Raw genomic sequence first — 19,639 nt, 5'->3', positions numbered from 1 at the left:
CGTATCCACTGGTGTGCTTATTGAGAGGCCTACCAGGTCATCATCATATCATATTCCACGGCGAAGGATTTATATTTAAATACAAATATGCATAATTTATGCAAAGCTGGCACGATAAACACTATTAATTCCCAAACCGAGGACACGGGTTTAGGAGACAGGGTCTCGAACCAACAGGTATTTATTTCTTGACTCAGCTTGCATGCAGTTCGCTGGCAGGTTCCATTCCATCGGAGCCAGGAGAGATCAATTAAGCTTATAACCTGACGGCCGCGGCCAGGGCCAAGTGCTCATACATGGTTGCGTACCTACTTACATTGACATGATTCGTTGCTTGTCCATGAAACCATACTAGAGGGATCGATGAGTACTAGGTAGTGATCTAATGTACCTACATTATGTATGTATCTGTGTAGATATGTAGACTTTTAGGCTGCTGGGGCTTGTGGCGCGCTATGTCCTCACTGTTCTCCAGGGATTTTGACCCCTCTTCTGGGGGCAGAGCTAGGGCGCGTAAAGCTCCATTTGGTGCTAACTTAGTGTCTTTCTTCCTCTACCTCCCCCCCGCATGTGTATATCTAGGTCTTTTCTTTGCATTTTAAATCCCACTAATAACAGTGACTAGCTTTGTCATTATTGCCAGATATAATGAATTAAATCTACATCAGCTTGAGATTTCCAAGATGACCACAATCCTGGAGGCTTTATGGAGATTTCACAAAGGTAAGTGCACTGGTAGAAAGGATTATATTGCTGTCCTTGCAAGTTTGCAATCAGAAAATTATTTCCGTCTGTATCACGCCGTTCCTTGAAATGCAGAGTACAGGCCAGTTGCTTTGCTTGAACTGCGCTCTGAAGATAGCAGCATTAGGCTACAGATACTCCTCTATTTGTTCGAGTTCGGCCATGTCTCTGCGTCGAGAGGCGTTTCATGTCCATGTTGGATCCCAAATTGGTCGCATCGTCGAATACGCAGGTTGCCGCATCATGTCTTATACACCCATCGCTCTCTATATATGTATTTCATAGAATATTTGCTTTGCAACAGAATTGACCCTTCATATCCCCCGGGTACAGTAAATATCAACTGGAACGCCCGAATGATCTCGAAATGATGCAGCTAGTCGCAATGTCTAAGATGTTTCCAAAATGTACCATAATTAGATAGCATATTACTCGACATGCTCTGCTTCCGCCACAGCCGCCGTTCTCCTAAGGCGCCGTGTGCAGTTAGCCGCTTTTGACTTCCTTCTCGCCGAGGACGCTGATGACCTTCTGGACGCTGGCACGGCCCAGACAGGCATTCTGCCACTTGGTGAAGTGCGGGAACTCATCCGGGTTCCATGCCTGTTCGCCTGTCCGGCTGCTCATGAAGTAGCCGACCTGCATGTTCCACATGGTAAAGGCCAGATCAGCATAGGTGCACTTGTCGCCCACGAGCCACTCCGACTTGGCCAGCACGCCGTCGAGCACGCCAGCGACGCGCTTGACCTCGGCGCCGTAGCGGACCTTGGCTGACTCTGGAGACTCGCCATACACATTCTCGTGGAATAGATTGAACCTGCGGCGGGAGACGATTAGTATTTACCATACCAGTAACAAGTGACTATCTATTGCCCACATAGGCGGCAAGAGGAAGAGGTGCGATCATTTGGCATGGCACCGGTTGACTCACCATGCGGCTTGGCCAAAGTAAGGGCCTTGGCCTGAAGCTTGAAAATACGACCACTGCTGAGTCAGGTACTTCTCAGGGAAGCTGCTATACGAGATTTTGTTGTCCTTGTCGTACGTGTCGATCAAATACTAACCAGGAGGAGAAAGAGTAAGCTGAAAACAGGACATGCCAAGGTTTGGATCCGGGATGAACAGCGCGCACCTGGACAATTGCGCCAGACTCCCAAAGCGTGACACCTTGGTTTGGATCCTCGATGGCGGGGACGCGGCCATTTGGGTTCACATCCGTGAACGGCTTCTGCTTGAGGCCTTCAAGCTCGACCCAGGAGGATTCATAGGGGAGGTTCAGCTCTTCGAGTATGATCAAAACCTTGGAGGGGTTGGGAACCTGGTCTGATGCAAGGTACGAGTTAGCAGACAGTCTTTCTCACGTCCTTTCGTGAGAATTAAAGAGTAACTCACTCCTCCAGTACAGCTTGATCGGCTTGAGGCTCATGGCGACAAATGTTTCCAGAATACCCTATTATGAGTATTGAGTATCCTCTGTAGTAATAAAGAAACGATGGATGTGTCGAGTGCAATTTTGAAAACAGAGTACAGAGATTAAATCAGGATCCTGGGGGCATGTTGCCAAGCATATCAGGGAGGCTCATGGCAAGGATGCACGCAAAGCAGCTGTTGGTGCCTTACATAGCACTGGGCAAGGATTGCAGTACGGCACAGCAAAGTTGTGGACAATAAAGAGTCCAAATTGGACAAGGACTAGCCAGATCAAATACCTTGTCCTGATTTCGCCATCCTTAGTTTTGTCTGCCCATCAAATCCTACGGCTCAAACGGATGTTAGTGGGTTGCTTGTCCCAGAACCACCAGATGCCCTGCTCGTCCCACCGTGGCAGATCGGTTCCCGGCGGAACAGTCACATCATAAGTCCACAAGAGTTTCGCCAGGATCAAACGCAGCTCAAGCCAGGCCAAATTCTGCGCAGGGCAATTGTGAGGGCCAAGTGAGAATGGGTTGAAGGCAGCCTTGTTATCTCGCGAGCCGCTCTTTGCATCACTGAGCCAACGCGCAGGCAAGAAGCGCTCCGGCTCGCCAAAGTTTCGCTGGGCTCTGTAGGTAGCCCATGGCGGAATCGAGACCACTGTGCCTGCAGGCAGGGCATGGCCAGCAACAATGCCTCCTCCAGGTGGAACATTGCGACGCATCGCATCGGGGATGGTCGGACAAAGCCTCATGCCCTCGCTGAGTGTAGCGTTGAGAATAGGAAGCTGCTTTAGCTTGGATCCCACGATCATGTCTCCAGAGGTGAAAGTTGTTCGGATCTCATCTACGATTGCGGTCAGGTCGCCAGGGTTACGCAGAAGGTAGTTGAGTAGTCCAGTCAACACAGTAGTAATCGATTCGCTGCCCGCAGCCACCAGCATCATTGCGTTGACTTCCATTTCTTCACGGCTCATCGATTCCGCTGCAGGATCCTTCTCCGACTCCAAAAGATGACCGATAATATCAGGCCGGTTGGAGCCGTTATCAATCCTTTCACGAACCTTCTGTTCAGTGATGCGCCACATCTCCATCACCTCGTTTAATGCAGAAGATGGTGTGATTGCCATGAGAGTTCCATATAGCCCAGGGTAGAACTTCGCAGATACGACTATTGTGGCTGCCTTGAACTGGCTGACGGTCTGGATCCATGGATGGGTCGTCAGACCATTCAGGCAGCCAAACGAAGAGCCCCAGACCAGATCTCCAATAATATCGAATGCCAAATAGTTGATCCACTCCACAGCGTCAATGTCTGTTGATAGGCATTCCGGCGAGTTTGCGATGCGGGTTTCGAGCTTCGAGATCCATTTGTCGATATACGAACGCACTAGAGGTTCCTGGGCTGCTGTGTATCGCTCCGAGAACGCTGGTGCTAGAATTCTCCGGAAACGAGCATGCTCCTCTTCGGTGCATGCAATCAAGTTTGATGCAGTCTTGCCTGGAGGCTGGTCCTTGTACTCGTTTGGACGGACAAAGTTCTTTGGGTAGATATCCCTCCAAGCGGTAGGGTCAACAAACGATAGCTCGTCTGGAGCCAGGCGGACAATATCGCCGTATTGCTCATGGAACTTCTTGATATCGTGCGGTAGTTGGCCTTTCATGAATGACAAAAGAAAAGGGAGCCGAAAGGCACGCCAGAGAAATGGCCCCGGGTACTTTGCTAGCGGATGAAGCCAGATATTGTACACTACTAGGTAACCAATGTACTGCAGTTTCATTAGACCGCATCCAAGAACCAGAAAATGATGTTGAGAGGAAACTCACAGCCGCGACCAAGCTAGTCGCCCAGGCGACGAAATTCAGAAGCCGAGTCATTTCGCAGTGTATAGAGTGATGATTGCTCTTGCGGAAACGAGACTTGGCTGATGCTGTTGTTAAAAGAGCGAGTGTGCTTCGTACAGGGAGGACGCCTAATAAGCAGGCGGGAAACCAAGCTTACATGCCGGGTACCAAACCAAGCAACACGTGACGTGCCCTTGTCCCTTACAGCAGGTTTCTTGCTAGCAGTAAAGTCAGTCTGAATTGTTGCGATCGAGTCATCCAGAGGGATTGATTGTTGCAGTGTAAAGGTGGAGGCGCCTGTAGAGACAAGATGCGCCCTACAGACATAGCTGGCACTCCACAGTTGACCAGGTGCAGCCTGTCTGTCCTGCAACTTGCGAATTGGTATTGCATCTCTGAAGAACAATCATATCGGATCGACCCATGAGAATTCGTGATATGAGAGTAGAAGTGGAAGAATGCGGCGAATTGACAACCATGCAATAAACAAAAACCTTAATTGACCCTTTTACATCAAAGACAGCCACTTTCAGCACGCAATACCGCCGCAAAAAATGATACGCTATAATTTCAGTGGCCGACAGTGGGTGTAAATCTGCATTACAGGGGGGAATCCACTAAGGTTATAGCGGGCTTTCAACTAAATTCCAGAAAGCCCAAAAATGTTTCAAATTTAAACTTACCTAGTTTTTATGAATTTCTGCGGATCGTTTTTAAAACAAAATTATTAAAAGGCAGATTGTTAAGTTAAAGGGTTGAAACAATATAAAGATGAAAATAAGTATTTTTTTATTATAATTTCGTTATAAAACGCGTGGTTGAAAACCATATATTTAATACTTCTTTGTATAGGAAATCACCTAATAAATATTAGCTGGTTTATAAAACCATGCTCGAGCCAAACTTAATTGGTGTTATTCAATACGTAGAGCATTAATCTAAGCGCTCAGTCCTTATCCTTGAGGATCGTTTATCCTGCGGGTCACTCTCACATGTGACATACTTTGGCACCAGGCAGAAGTGCTCATGATGCGTTGACTTGACGACTAGGCTCAGAGCACGAGCCGCTGAGAGGCAGGCCGGAAGCGCATCAAGATTCCAACATCGTGATTCGGCAAGATGATTTCGTGCGCGCACTGATTCGCCGGGCACTTGTTGCCAATTTTTGAGCTGGTATTCATTATGCATTAGCACACGCACGAGGACGATCTTGATTTCGAGGTTGGCAAAGAAGCGGCCCGGGCATGAGTCGGACCGTGCCCAAGATTTAGGATCCGTTCCTGTGTCGTTGAGAACTGATGCCGTTGGCCTTTCGTCCCGCCGTATACCCCGTTCGGATTTCCCTTATAATAACCAAGAAGATCCCCAGCAACATTCACCGAGGAGGATAGCAACATCTTCATAACACTACTTAGTATACCCATAAGCGTCAATGCTTTCTATGAGAAGTAGTGTTCCGACTATTTCGTTGTTACCTAAACAAACATGCAATCTTGCGTGAGCCTCTCAAATATGAGAAGTAATTTGAATTTCGCTGTCTTGGATTTGAATCTCAGATGTTTATTACGGCGAAGACGTCATTCTATGGCTGGGAATTGATATCAGGGGTCACCAATGAATTGAATTGTACACGGAGAGCTCTTTAGCTCTCAAAGACCTGTCCACGGTGGCAAGCCATGGCGTTGTCAGTTTCTAAGACAGACATTGTCCACAATTGAATCCCGCGTTCACGCCGGCGCCTGTCGGCTGATCGGATCATGTATTCATTGAGGCCCAGTAGTACGGATACGACGTTGGCCAATTGATTTGACGGGACTTGACAGAGGAAGTACCCACGATGTGAGAGGTTCAATATGGCCGCTTCCATGCGGCCAAGCTGTTGGTGTGGAATTTTTGCACCCTCCACTCATTCCACAGTCATCGATTCATGATGAAACGCAAAACACCAATTACAGACAAATTTCGGAATCCCCCCGCTGTCACCATATGAGTGCTAACATAGCGGTCAAAGGATACACGTCCCTTGGCGAGAAGAGTTCTCCATTTTGTGTAACACAGCAACGCATCGCATGCTTATCATGCCAGGGTACAGATCTTCGGTGTCCTGCACAAACTTGGGAAAAGACGCTTGGGGTACGTAGATAGTGATATGGGTACAATGAGTCTCCGTGAACATTGAAGGCGTAGATGAGTACTGATGTTCACGCCCCCCAAAACAGCTTTTCACTTTCAAGGGTACCTAGAAATCTATAAAGTTTTCACACCGTAAAAGCCCCTGATTTCTTGCATCAAATGTATTTGTTGGTTCACTCGGATTGGATCATGCATCTCCCCCAGTAGACGCAGCCTGAGGCAATGACATGGGTTCCAACCAGCACGACTGGGCGTATTTAGTGGGCCATGTTCCCGTTTTCGTGCATAGACCAGACCTTGGTCGAGAATCTACATCTGAAGCCCAGGATTTGGTCCAGAGAGGTGCATTGAACGACCAAATCTTGGTCCAAATCTCGGACCTGACATTACACATTGGTAGATTTGTACATCGGTGAACGAGAACAGCCCTTTCTGGCTTTCAATTTATATAGCATTAGAACTTTGAGAGTGAATTGGGGTTCCCGATTATAATGACAGCATTCCGGGTCACTATTTCAAAGAAGTTTCACGTCCAGCAGCTGCAAAAAAACCAATCTAGGGCAACTGATAATCCAAGTTTGACACGCATCTTTTTTCCAAGAATTTTTTCATAATCATTCGGTATTGCGATCTTACAATGCAATCCTATCAGCTGCCCGATGATACAAACCCTAATGAAACTGGGTCTGGCAAGCGATCGCTTCGAGTGAGTCAAAGTCAAATTCTCCATCATAGTCGATTGTCACTAGTATTTTGACTGACTCTTTTGGCGCAAATTTCAGGTAACTGAAAACTTTGACTTGGATGCGAATCGTGAAGAAGACCTCCAGGGTGGACCTCTCTTGCTAAGCATTGGCCGTAGATTTGAGGGTCAGGAAACCGACTGTCCGGATCCGCAGGATGATCCTACTCGGCCACTAAGCGGTTCGGCCCGTGCTGGTGCCTCGGCGGATCTTGAACTTCCACTGCCCGAAATGCACCATGCAGACTATGCAGAAACCACCGCAATTTCAGAATCGTCTCGTGGAAAATCCTTCTCCGTCCCTACCGACGACGCCTTATCTGCTGGTCAGCAGAACCATGGCTTGCTAGATGTCTCCCTACTTTCAGGCATGGGGGACTTCTCGGGTCGGCATCCAAACAAACACACAATCGGCAATTTAGACATAATCATCTCGGAGTTGCCTACCGTCAACCCAAACTCCAGAAGCGATGCACTAGCCGTTTTGCCTTGGCATTTTGAGTTCTCGTGGAGTGCCGGGCAATTGTTGTACGGCAGTGATCCTTTGACTTCTCGAGCTTTTGATGCTTTGCCTCGGAATCGATCCACACGCACAGGCAATGCTACTGTTGCTGGTCATTTGACGCATGGCTCTGATAGCAATTTCAGCGACAATGAGCAGAGCGCACATATATCTACCAGATGCAGTAATGCAGGTGAGCCAGGTACTCTCGACCATCCTGCGGACTCCAGGTGGTGCGCAATCGACAAAGCTCTGCGCCAAGGTGTCATTGACGAAGCATGGCACGAATTCCGTAAACGAGTCATCGAAATTGTCGATGACCATTTCTGGAGAACGCATGCGCCACGAAGGTCAAATAAAGAGGCTGGGAAATCCGTGCAAAGCAATAGCAACAGCGCTACCAAGCGCTCAAATGACAATCGAGTCACGAAACCCCGCGGATCAAGAACAAGTCAACGACAGAAAGGCAACATTGATGAGGGTGAAGATGGAAATTCCGAGGATGATCAACAACGCGATCCTGCATTGCCTGAGTCCAAATCCGATCATGATAAGCGGCGCGTCTGCTGTCCCTTCTTCAAGAATGATCCAGTTCGTTTCGACAGGTGCAAATTGAGAAAATTTCGACGGATTTCGGACCTCAAGGATCATCTCAAAGACAGACATTCACAGGAGCATTGTCCAGGCTGCTTTCAATCACTACCCAACGACGCACAACGTTGGCATAATTGTCTGAGTGGGGTTTCCCGCCCTAGTAAAGTTTTATTCCTGAACCACGAAGCCCTGGCTCATGTCAAAATGAGGGCCACCAGGGAGTCGGGACCTCGCGATGAACGTATTGCCAAACAGTGGTTGCATCTCTACAAGATCATTTTCCCTGATGCTACAGCTCCATTTCCAGACCCATTTGTGGTGTCGCCTGAGGTTGTTGCTGCGAGAAGAATAGCGAAACAGCTATTGAGATTCTTTCAGCAAAACCGGGCACTGCTGTGGTCGTCCTTTGCTGAATTTCTTCCCCACGAAACGTTCGCCACTCTGGCAGAGCAAAAACGGCAGACAGATCTAGCCGTTGAAAAATGGTCCGTTCTAACTTCCGACGCCTTGGTCGAACAGTGGGGTTATGGAGACTTTGAACTCGACATATTGCCAACGCGCGATTTATCTGAAGCCAAGGATGGCGAGCCGACTACACGCAATACTCTCCCGAGGCTTGAAAGCAATCAGCAACGCATAGGCGCAGATTTCCTTGCCGCTCTCCGATCTCCAAGTCCTATCCCAAGCACTCTACATACGCTCGGGCTTGGGCCCGATGATGGGAATACAAATGCCGTCAACCAGAATATGACCTTTCCCATCAACACATTCCCAGATGATGTAGGTTGGGATGATACACTCCTCCTTCATGACGACTTCTATAGATTTGAGATCGATGATGATGCAACAAAGAGAGTGGATCAACACGGTGATTCTTCTCCAGGAAAGCACACTGGGTTGCTTCCCTCAAGCTCAAACACCATCTCAAATGGAGCCATTGTACCTTGGTATCCTGGAGTGGGCCATAGCATGGAAGATGGCACTTTGAGTTTATCTCTTCTGTTTGGCCAAGTTTCTGAGCGAGACGACTTCAATCAAGGCTTCCATGATCAGGACTATTACCAAGGGTGAGGGGAGAGTATAGGAAATTCGCCCATGAATCCGGAAACTTTCCAGAAGCAGTTTAATTCGGTGCAAAAAAAAAAAAGTGATATTAGTTGAACCTCGCTAATACACTCACTACCCATGACTCTTACTCCTGCGAACTCAGTACCTGAATATCCAATCGTGCATGTAACTAGAAACGTAATGTAGAAAATCAAGGCTTGGAAAACCTCCAAGCCAGTTCCCTGACCGAATACATCGACCAGACTTCCAATCCACCATAGTCGCTCCGAGTAGGTGCGTTCTCCACGTGACCATTCGTCCAGCGTCTTTTTGTCTTCCCAGACAGGGCCCAGGCAAAGGAAGTGATAGGGGGAAATGATAACCGAAATAATGCGGAATCCAAGAGTCGGCGATCCACGGAATTATGCGATTTTCTGATAGCAGTGCACCGAACAAAGGGAGGTCCTGGATATGAGCCTTAATTATGGCATCCAGGAACGGGAAAGGAATTAGCCCCTCCTGACAGCGTGTCATCTGAGCGTGATCCACAGGGTATGTTGCTGAAAATGGGACAGGTTCCTGCTATCAGGCAAGGGAGACATTCACGACTTCCACCAAGACTATCACGGTTGATACTAGTACTTCTACCAAGACTATTACGGTTGATACTACTGTAATCACTTCGGGCACAGTAACGGATGTCGTCACCAGTACAGTCAGGACCACATCCACTTCCACCGCCACACTAACTGAGACCGTTACCGTGTCGACAATCACGGCGATGACCAGCACCGAAGTGATCAGTTCAACCACGTCGACTACGACGACAAGTACAACGACAACCACCTCTGCCACTGTAAGTGGTTTCCAATAACTCTAACATGACCTGGTCTGCACGCTTAGAGTTTTCATTTGGAAGCGCCGGCATTTTCTCACAGCCACACGACTGAAAGAATGCAAAGAGAGAAGCTGACACGCCGCTATAAACAGGGCCCCGTGGTTACAGACTGTATAGGTCTGGCACCTTCGTATCAAGCACCGAATGGAGTGGTCTTCAATATTGCTTGCGATGCCAGCTACGATGCAGGCAACAACGTTTTTGCGACTATCCCAACGGAGAATTTTCTGATTTGTCTTAACACGTGCTCCACTACACCCGGATGCGCCGCTATCGATTATCATGAGTCAACTACCAACTGCTCCCTGTTGACTTTTCTGCAAGGCCAACAAAACAATGCTCCTGGAATCGATCGGGCGGTGGTAATTCAGTAGTAATGGGTGGAAACGATCATGCACATGAGGGGTCCAAAAGTTGGTTCATTCGTGAGGGCGGACTCGGGTGTGATTTCTTGGTATAGCAAGGCCTAAATTGCATTTCCAATGCAGTCAACCGTGAGGATCTTGTGGAAACATTGAGCGCTTGAATGTATGATAATATCCTCTACGTCCCTTAAACACCGCTGTGTACAAAGTATGTCGTACGTACCATTGAATTTCAGCACCCCATTCACGTGTCCCACTTATAAGGTCCCCAATTACCTGGTTGCGTGCCTATGTAGGTTAATTGAAAGCCTTCAATGTTGGTTGTTAGTGATGGCCAACATTGGTCCACAAGTCGAAATCTTGGGGAGTTGACCTAAGTAAGCCAGGTAACAACAAGTCGGTATGCCATAGCTCGTAGACAAAAAGAGAGTGACAGAGATAACTTACAGCGCAAGGGGGTAGGCTAGTGATGATTTGGATTTGGGAAGATTCGAAATGCACTTTAAGAAGTCTGTAGTGGGATGAGCACCTTGAATCCATTCAGGTATTTCATGATGGGAAGGCTACGAAAAAGCTCATGTACTCTTATGCTGTGGTCTCTATACGTGAGGCTGACTGCCTCCGAACACAGATGACTAGCACGGCCGAGGATTCAAGGCTGGTTCCTTGAGAGATGACGAAAGTCATACCATTGCGATGCCACGGCAATACCCTGTGAAATTATACAGACTCAATTCAGACCCAGACGCATTCCAAACTGCAGACGGTGCCCATGCATCCCCGGATACTGATCCAGGGCTGACTGAAATGTTGCTATGCGTCGAGGCAAGGCCGAAGAAGAGTGAGTTTGGAAAACCTGCATACCATATCTTAGGATTGCACCCTGTTCCGCCTGTGTCCCATCTTATGCTTGAGTAACCACCCTGTGGTGTTTTCGTGGTCTCCAAAGTTGCAATGACTATGAAGAACAAGACATAAGCGAGCATCACGAAGGTGTACAGTCTGTACCCCCGATTTGAGATGCATGGTATGATTGTTGGTCTTTCTTGACGACTTGAGTAATAGGCGAGAAGTGGGACCGATATTGTCAGAAATGCGAGATAGAGAAACGCCATCAGAAACATTGTCAAGCTCATGGTTGAGCCAAGAGGGACATTTTGCCAGGATATTGGGAGAGCATATATAACACAAACTGCCCAATACACCACGAGTATCAATACATAGGCAATCCGAAACGCCACAGATGGCCAATATGATGTTGAATTATAACGGTTCGTTCTCGTCACCGGTATGGCGAAAGGCTTATGATTCGTTCCCTGTGCCGTGCGCATGGTGCTAGGAGAATTTCCTGGTATTGGAGTTGGTGGGAGCGGCTTGAAATGAAGATCAGATCTAGCAGCATAGACGTAATCATCTGTGAGCCATGTAGAGGCGCAGAGTCGGAGCAGTCCGAAAAGTGCCAGTGGAAGAAAGATATTGTCAACGCCAACGAGCGATATGAAGCTGTCGGTATCTTTGGGGCTGACCAAGTGATACACAATCCAGTAAAGCGCAGAGATGCCCTGTGCTGTGGTGAAGACAGTCTTCAGCATAGCGCTTGACATGATATCAACTCGGGAATGTTCTGGTAGGCGTAAGCAACAGATTTCCGCGATTGATACCATTTCCTCGGAACCATCCCAGCCGTGAGATGTCCAAAATATTGCATTGGTTGCAGCCATGTCGGATTTGTCCCATGATATGGCTCGAATGCGCCGGTCGGTGATGGCAGCATAGCGCCACAGGATGGACGTGGGATTATAGTGACAGATTTTCTCGTACCATTGTGGTTTGTCGTTTACGAGGCAAGACACACTAGATGAGCCTGATGCAACGTGCGTAATAAGTGGCGCAAGGCATAGTGTTAAGAGAGACATTATTTCTGTGAGCGAAAGACACTCACTATTGAGCGAAAATGGCAATACATAATACCGGGCGACCATTTTTTGGCAGCAGTGATATTTGCAGGTAATTGGCACATAAAACAAGAGAGGAACGAAGGTGAGAACTCAGCAACTTCAATAATGGCTACAGGTGGTCAAGTCATTCATGTATGAACAGTGGCTGTGTCAAACACAGCCTTGTGTTACGGAACCATTTTTGGCCCTCTGCATTCACAAAAGACGATTTGTTGCCCAGAACTGGAAGCGACACATTAAATAATTACCTAGGTCCTGATTCATACATGCCACAGCAATTTGGTCTGGCAAATCTCGAATCTTTAACCTTTATAGGGCGTGGGGGTGGGGACGCTCGTCCAGTAGTTGGATTTGGGGGCGATTGATGACTTTGCAAGGTTCTCGGCGGTACACACGTTTGAATTACTCTTGAAATCAAAATGCGCTAAACGTAGGTAGCGTTTTCGAATTTATGTTAGTGGTCTTTACAATCCCCGAGCAACTAAGAAGTTTTCTTCAAGTAATGTGCTCATGCCGGTGTTTATTTAGCTAACCTAGTAGAATTATATGCTACCCTCTGGGCTTCTGCTGCAGATTGCGAAAGTACAACGGTATCTAGGAGAGGTCCTTACTACTTGGGTACTTTCCTACGAATTACCAAGCGGTTGGGTATTCAGCAGCCTAAGAACCCTACCGTGCTAAGTATGAAGTAGTTTATAAGGTCATACATACATGGTTAACAATTATGGAGAAACAGTCCTCCAACATTGGCGGATACTATAGCAGAACGGCTACAATCTGTCAAGTTCTTTGTATACTAGGATGACCTGTGTAGCTTATTACCTACTAGTTAGGTATGGACCCTTTGTCTTTGGATGATGGTCCCACTTCATTGTTCACAGTTCTTTATTTCCTTTATTTTCTTTTTCAACGATTTTTCACCATCAATCATCAACTTACACCACCAACGAAAGCTCCGTGTCGAACTTTCCTAAAATCTTAAACACTTTGTATCACGACCCTCAGTCACTTCATCCATCAAAATCCAGTAGCTGTCGAATTCGGTCAATCCCATCTAGAATCTCTGCACGCAACTGTACTGCGTAGGATATAGCCGCAATAGACACCTCGCCCTAACCTATCATCTTCATCAACATGGTCCAAACTCGAGCTCAGAAAGCACGTCAGCAGTCGCATAATACGCCAGTAGAACAAGGTTCGTATATCAAGAGGAGACATTTCTTGTACTAATAATGAACAGAACAAAAACCAGGGAAACAATCGGGACAAGGAACAGCAAAGCAACCAGGACAAGGAAGCGCGGCGGACAGTAGAGACTTAAATGCAGTATCGTCTGGTGCAACATCAACGAGCCGAAATGTGCGAGATCAGAAGAGAGCGCTTGAAGAAGCACAGGATCCTGTGCAAACGAATCAATCACGCATAACAACACTGAGTTCTGACTACACAGTTGACATAGTCGAAAACAGTGACCCAATCGCGCTCTGGATAAACGAAGGACACTGGTCCGGCAACAAAAACGTTGAATCCGAGATGGAAGGTCTCACAGAAAGTGAATACAGCGAAATCTCGACCGGCTGGAAACGGGCAGACTCTGGGACGCCTGTGACGCGGAGTTCAGCAAAATCGCAGGCACAGAGCGTGCCGTATGCATCTCCACGCTATGAGCAGCGACTTCTAGAGAAGAATTGTTTCTTGACTGAGTCAGAAATAGGAGTTTCCGAAGAGAGTAAAGTCTTGTACAAAAGTTTGCTTGAACTGAAGCAGACGTTTCCAGAGAATTCGCTGTTCCACGATGAGATGTTTGCCACGACTTTGGATGATTTACGAGGCCGAAATGAGGCTCGGGTCATCCGAAACATCGGACAGCTTATCGTTCCTTCGGCAGCCATTCTTGCCAGGAAGGGTGACAAGCACCTGCATATTCTGGAGGAGAGCTTCGATGATGGCTGGAATCGTTCAATTCCGCTTACAGGAGCCCGTCCACAGCCGGACTACTCCGTTGGATTCAAAATAGACGCCTTCACTAAACTTCAGCTTGCAAGACTGTCCCCTTTTGTACGCGACATACCTTGGGGCAGTACCGAGCGGTCCTTTTTCATGGCCACAAACAGGATGTTTTTCCCGTTCCTAGCCTGCGAAGTGAAATGTGGAGAGCCGGGGCTCAACACCGCAGATCGACAGAACGCGCACAGTATGGCGCTGGCGGTGCGAGGCATTCTCGCGCTTTTTCGCCTCGTGAAGCGCGAGAATGAACTCAATCGTGAGATTCTCGCGTTTTCCATCTCATATGACGACGCGTGGGTACGGATCTATGGCCACTACGCGGTGATCGACGAGGCCGGAGGCATCAAATACTACCACCATCTAATCGCTCCCATTGCCCTTAAGGCACAGGACGGCCAAGATAGGTGGAAAGCCTACCAATTTACAAAGAACATTTATGATGTCTGGGTGCCGACACACTTGCAACGGATCCGCTCGATCATTGATCAGCTCCCGGATGAGTGCGACACGGAGAATTCAAAACTGTCCGACTCGACCAGTCCTCCGCAGAACCTGCCGACTCTAACCGAACAAGAAGAAGAAGAAGAAGAAAAGGCCACCGCAGCGCCTCCCACGGATAAAGAGAATGATTCAAATCACAGCAGTAAGGGTGACGTTCCAGCTCCTTGCAAAAAGCGAAAGAGCTCGGCAACCCAATCTTGATATTGCAACGGCTGGGCCGTGGACGCCCAATCTGGGCACGCTCCCAACGCTCTTTCGAGAATTTACTGCTTTTTGATACAAACTACCGTGCTCTAGATATATGTTAATAATTACTATGTAGGTATTCAAATTCTAGCCTGTACGTGTCTGAATGTAGATAATATTTATTTCTTGTTCTGTTGCAAAGCGGATAGTGGCTGGGAGTGTAGTGGTTAGTGGTAGACAAGGCAAGGGTAAAATGTATTAGCGTGGTCTCTTGGCATGGTCAGCAAAGCCGCAACCAGTAGCCGCTGGCCCCCAATCCCTGGCATCATGTGCCCTTGGGGCACGTATTCCCAAACCTGGTCATTGTTGTTTCTTCTCAATTTTCTTGGAAGTGCCATCGATCTAATGTCACTTTGCCTTCCAACCCCCAAATCCTTACTCTTTCATTGAACCACGCATGTCATCCTTTCCTATACACTTTTACCTCTCCGATCGAATGAGCCTGGGCATCCTTGAGTGATATTGTCCGCTATCTTTCTGCAACGTCTCAGAACAACGCAGTCCCATACTGCAGCCTAAAATGGCGGTCCTTTTGGCGATCCTTGGGGTCGTAATACTGCTGGTGACCGGCGTAGTCCTGCAGTCTAGTCTCTCATTGCTTCGCAATTACCTAAAAGCTCGCAAGATTGGTGTTCCAGTCCGGATTATTCTATTCGACCATGTCAATCCGTTGTGGTTGGTGGTTGATCGTCGAGTTATCTCACTGATCAAACAACTTCCATTTGGACTCGGAAACAACAGCTTCACTCGTTACAATTTCCGAGGCTGGGAAGTACCTGACAGATACTACTCGCATCACGAGATGGGCGATGCATACATTCTTGTTTCTTCGCTCAACACGTGGCTTTATGTCGCTGACCCTGACGCCGTGATTGATATTTGGCGTTGCGGGAAGGAGTTTCCCCGCGATGTATCTGTTACAGGTGCGTCCTCGCCGTTAATCGACATGAAGCTCATAATTAAGGTTCGAAACTATTCAGCAATACTCGATGTATTCGGTCCAAACATATCTACTGTGAGCTTCAGATATCTAGTGGCTAGAATGTTTTTATAAACTCACACTGTGATATGCAGGCCCAAGGAGCGCAGTGGTTGAAACATCGCCGAATCACAGCCTCCTCATTCAATGACCAAACCAACCACGTTGCCTGGACTGAGAGCATCACAGTGGCTCAAGATGTGCTCCGCTACTGGACCTCAAAGTCATCCGTGCGCACAACTGCCGATGACCTCCGAACTCTGTCCCTCCACGTCATGTCCCGAGCTGGTTTCGGCAAGTCTTTCAAGTTTCAAGGCCACGATGAAGAGGATAGAAGCATCTCCGACGATCTTGAAATCAACTACAAAGACTCTCTGAAAATGATCCTGGAGAATTGTGTCTTGATTTTTGCACTAGGCAGAAACTTTCTCGCAAAGCCTTGGCTCCCACGAAAGCTGCGACAAGTTCATGCGGCATGTGTCTCATTTCAACGGCATTTAACTCAAGTCTACGAGGATGAAAAGAAATCTCTCGCGGAAGGGGGTTCCAAAGATCGAAACTTTATGAACTCGTTGGTTCGTGCATCTCAGGATGAAGCTACCGCATCCACGCTCGGCGGTCTGACGGAAAGTGAGATATATGGCAATATGTTCACGTTCAATTTCGCTGGTCACGACACCACTGCTCACACATTCACTTTTGCCCTGTGCTTCCTGGCAGCAAACCCTGCCACCCAGGATTGGATTTCGGAAGAGATCCACCATGTCATGGGTGACCGTGAGCCAGATGAGTGGCTGTACTCGGACTATCCTCGCCTGAAGCGCTGTCTTGCTGTCATTTATGAGACGCTCCGACTTTACACGCCCGTTCCGACGTCCAAGGTAGTGGATACACAGACACCACAGACTTTCACCGTAGGAGAAAAGACTCTGGTTCTGCCGCCAAAGACAATGATTGTCCCAAGTTATGCATCTTTGCAGACAGACCCAAAATACTGGGGCAGCGATTCTCTGCAATGGCGGCCGTCTCGTTTTATAAGATCCGCTAACGCGGCTTCACTTACGGACACAATCGATACAGAAGAATTCATCACTCCAGCGCGCGGCATATTCCTTGCATGGTCAGGAGGCCCTCGCGACTGTGTGGGCAGAAAGTTCTCACAAGTTGAATCCGTCGCGACTATAGCATCGCTCTTTCGAGATTGGCGCGTTGACCCAGTCCTCAGAACCGGAGAGACAGCCGACGCCGCTCGTCAGAGGGTGCTGCATCAGATCGAATTCGACTCGGCCCCTGTATTGCTGTTGCAGATGTTACATCCAGAGAAATGTCCCTTGGTCTGGAGGAGAAAATAAATGGCAGGCAATCACTTGCCGCTATCTCGAAGGCATGCAGGCATAATGTCATGTTTAGCTCGTACATCATTTGAGGGCAGAGAATATGTGCCGTGCAAGATCGATGTCATTGAGGCGTATCCATATTCTTGGTAGTGGCCCGGAGATGCCAAGAAAGGAACCAGCGGACTGCTAGATCTCCTGAAAGGGACCCCGCGAGATCCAACCAGTTAGACCAGCCTCATCCCGTACAGTAGACACTGGGTACATATGCAATGTGGATCGAAGATACCTCAACAACTTCGTAGTGATCCAGCTGCCAAACCGAAAGCCATAGTCTGAGTAACCTCCCGCAACTGCGATAGCGTTCCTGAAACTGTTTGAAGAATACATATTCGACAGTTTTATCCAAGATCTCCAATTGGGTCGGAACAAGTATCGCCTCGAAGCTTAGACACCTAGTAGGGCCCAAGCAACGCGAGAAGACGAATGCCTTGCTTCAGCTTCGTCTCGACCAAGGGCACTGGATGATCAGCGGTACTGCGGTGAGCAGATCCCGAACGCCTTCGCTTACAGAGGCAGCCGGCCAGGCCGATTCTTCCGGTTCGGGAACAGAACTGTGTAATGGTAGTCTTGCTCGGGAACCACCAGTACTACGTTATCCTAAGATACCAAAGGCTGCAGTCTCGTGAGCTATCTAATGGCAAGTGTATCAAGCTCGAAATGCCCTTTTTCACACTCGTGGCGCTTACTCGGCCGAGCTGTGTGATACGCATGCACATCCCGACAGCTTAATCTTCCTGTCCCTCCTTGCCCTCAGACTCCTGATATTCAATCACTTCACATTGTCTGAGTTATCGCGCGCGGGGTCATCGGTACTGGTGGGACTTGAGCATTTACAAAGCCCTGATAGACTTGGAACATAAGATAACACGAGGAGGAACTTCGAATTAGTGCGGCTGATGAAGGTCGAGTTGAGGATCACGACTCCGGACAGGTTTTGCCTGATTATGTAGGTATGCAGTATAACGTACAATCCAGCCTAACACTTGAAAAGCCCTGACGAAAGTCAGCAGCACTGAGTGGGCGAGCCTGCGAACCAGCTACTATTACTCTTTCAACTAGTTCTCCACGATCTCTAAATTTTCACCCTGTTCCCGTAGTGAGATGGTGAACGAAAACCAAACGAAAACCAAACCAAAACAACCCCACCTAAGACGTACAGACGTGAGGCTGCAGCCATTGTATGGTTTTTGACCAAATAGCAAATTGTATCGTGAAGTATATGGGAACTGTATCAATTGAAGAAAACGATGGATCCATTATCCGTATGCTGAACGCAACGAAAAACAAAGGCTTATATGCCCCATTTGGACTATTGAGCCATTCCAAGCTAAGCCGTTATAGGGACTTCTCCAGCGCCCCCACATCAGTAGAAACCGAGCCACTTCAAAATTCCGTCCAAGTAAAGCTAAATCAAGCGGCGTCCTTCCGCCCCGATCGAGGGTAGTTAGGCTTGCACCATTTTCAAGAAGTAATTTAGCCACTTCGGGGTTGTCGCAGTTTGAAGCAGAATGAAGCGGAGTTCGTCCGTGAAAGTCAGCAATACTTAAATCAGCACCTACCCTGAGAAGTCGTTCAACTAATTCAGGGCGCCCACCACCCGCAGCAAGATTGAGCAGCGTCCGTCCAAGATCGTTTCTAACATTTGGGTTAGCACCCATTTCCACAAGGAGTGCAACAAGTTCGAAATGATTGTTAGCAACAACAAGTTCGAGTGCTGTTCGTTTGTAACCGTCTAGAAATCTCAGGCTTGCACCCTTTTCTATAAGGGACCTGGCTATCTCGATGTGTCCGTTGGCACAAGCAGAATAAAGTGGTGTCCGTCCGAGATACCCCGAGGCATCTACTTTAGCGCCCTTCTCCAGAAGAAGTTGGACCACCTTGATATGTCTGTTGGTGGTAGCAGCATAAAGTGGTATTCGTCCGTCCTTGTTGCTTTGTGTAGCATTTGGGTCGGCACCTTTATCGAGAAGTAATCTGACTGCTTCCAAATATCCGGCAGCAGAAGCTGAATAAAGTAGTGCCTGTCTATCCTTATTGTTTACCGCATGCAGATCAGCGCCCATTTCGAGAAGCAGTTCAACTTTGTCGAAATACCCGTTATTTAAAGCCGACTGAAGTAGTGTCTGTTTTTTACTACTGCTTATAGCATTTAGGTCGGCGCCCATTTCGAGAAGCAGTCTGGCGACGTCGAGTTGCCCTTTTCCCAAAGCTGACTGAAGTAGTGTCTGGTCTTTACTGCTACCTAAAGCATTTAGGTCGGCGCCTATTT

General features: G+C 48.0%; 6 protein-coding genes across 6 annotated transcripts in view; 3 read left to right on the top strand and 3 right to left on the bottom strand.

The window, feature by feature from the left end:
• Positions 1-1,230: 1,230 nt before the first annotated feature.
• Positions 1,231-2,170, bottom strand: PFICI_12870 (uncharacterized protein; the record flags this gene model as incomplete). Its single annotated transcript, XM_007841451.1, has 4 exons — positions 1,231-1,561; positions 1,676-1,803; positions 1,877-2,067; positions 2,137-2,170. 4 exons carry the CDS (start codon positions 2,168-2,170, stop codon positions 1,231-1,233), a joined length of 684 nt encoding a protein of 227 aa, XP_007839642.1.
• Positions 2,171-2,491: 321 nt separating this feature from the next.
• PFICI_12869 (uncharacterized protein) lies at positions 2,492-3,820 on the bottom strand (the record flags this gene model as incomplete). Its single annotated transcript, XM_007841450.1, has 1 exon — positions 2,492-3,820. The coding sequence occupies one exon, from the start codon at positions 3,818-3,820 to the stop codon at positions 2,492-2,494; it is 1,329 nt and encodes a 442-aa protein (XP_007839641.1).
• Positions 3,821-6,771: 2,951 nt separating this feature from the next.
• Positions 6,772-9,043, top strand: PFICI_12868 (uncharacterized protein; the record flags this gene model as incomplete). The annotated part of the gene is made up of 3 exons (XM_007841449.1): positions 6,772-6,840; positions 6,917-7,983; positions 8,116-9,043. 3 exons carry the CDS (start codon positions 6,772-6,774, stop codon positions 9,041-9,043), a joined length of 2,064 nt encoding a protein of 687 aa, XP_007839640.1.
• A 4,331-nt stretch (positions 9,044-13,374) lies between these two features.
• On the top strand, positions 13,375-14,949 carry PFICI_12867 (uncharacterized protein; the record flags this gene model as incomplete). The annotated part of the gene is made up of 2 exons (XM_007841448.1): positions 13,375-13,435; positions 13,481-14,949. The coding sequence occupies 2 exons, from the start codon at positions 13,375-13,377 to the stop codon at positions 14,947-14,949; spliced, it is 1,530 nt and encodes a 509-aa protein (XP_007839639.1).
• Positions 14,950-15,514: 565 nt separating this feature from the next.
• PFICI_12866 (uncharacterized protein) lies at positions 15,515-17,325 on the top strand (the record flags this gene model as incomplete). Its single annotated transcript, XM_007841447.1, has 2 exons — positions 15,515-16,009; positions 16,069-17,325. 2 exons carry the CDS (start codon positions 15,515-15,517, stop codon positions 17,323-17,325), a joined length of 1,752 nt encoding a protein of 583 aa, XP_007839638.1.
• Positions 17,326-18,780: 1,455 nt separating this feature from the next.
• PFICI_12865 (uncharacterized protein) overlaps positions 18,781-19,639 on the bottom strand; it is a gene marked incomplete at both ends in the record, with an annotated part of 5,108 nt that continues 4,249 nt past the window's right edge. Inside the window, 2 exons of the mRNA XM_007841446.1 lie at positions 18,781-18,819; positions 18,930-19,579. Coding sequence (XP_007839637.1) covers positions 18,781-18,819; positions 18,930-19,579 — 689 coding nt within the window. The remainder of the gene's footprint in view (positions 18,820-18,929; positions 19,580-19,639) is intronic.

The sequence above is a fragment of the Pestalotiopsis fici genome, assembly GCF_000516985.1.
Source record: "Pestalotiopsis fici W106-1 unplaced genomic scaffold PFICI_Scf_10, whole genome shotgun sequence".
Taxonomy (NCBI): Eukaryota; Fungi; Ascomycota; class Sordariomycetes; order Amphisphaeriales; family Sporocadaceae; genus Pestalotiopsis; species Pestalotiopsis fici.
This window is presented reverse-complemented; position numbering and strand designations above follow the sequence as displayed.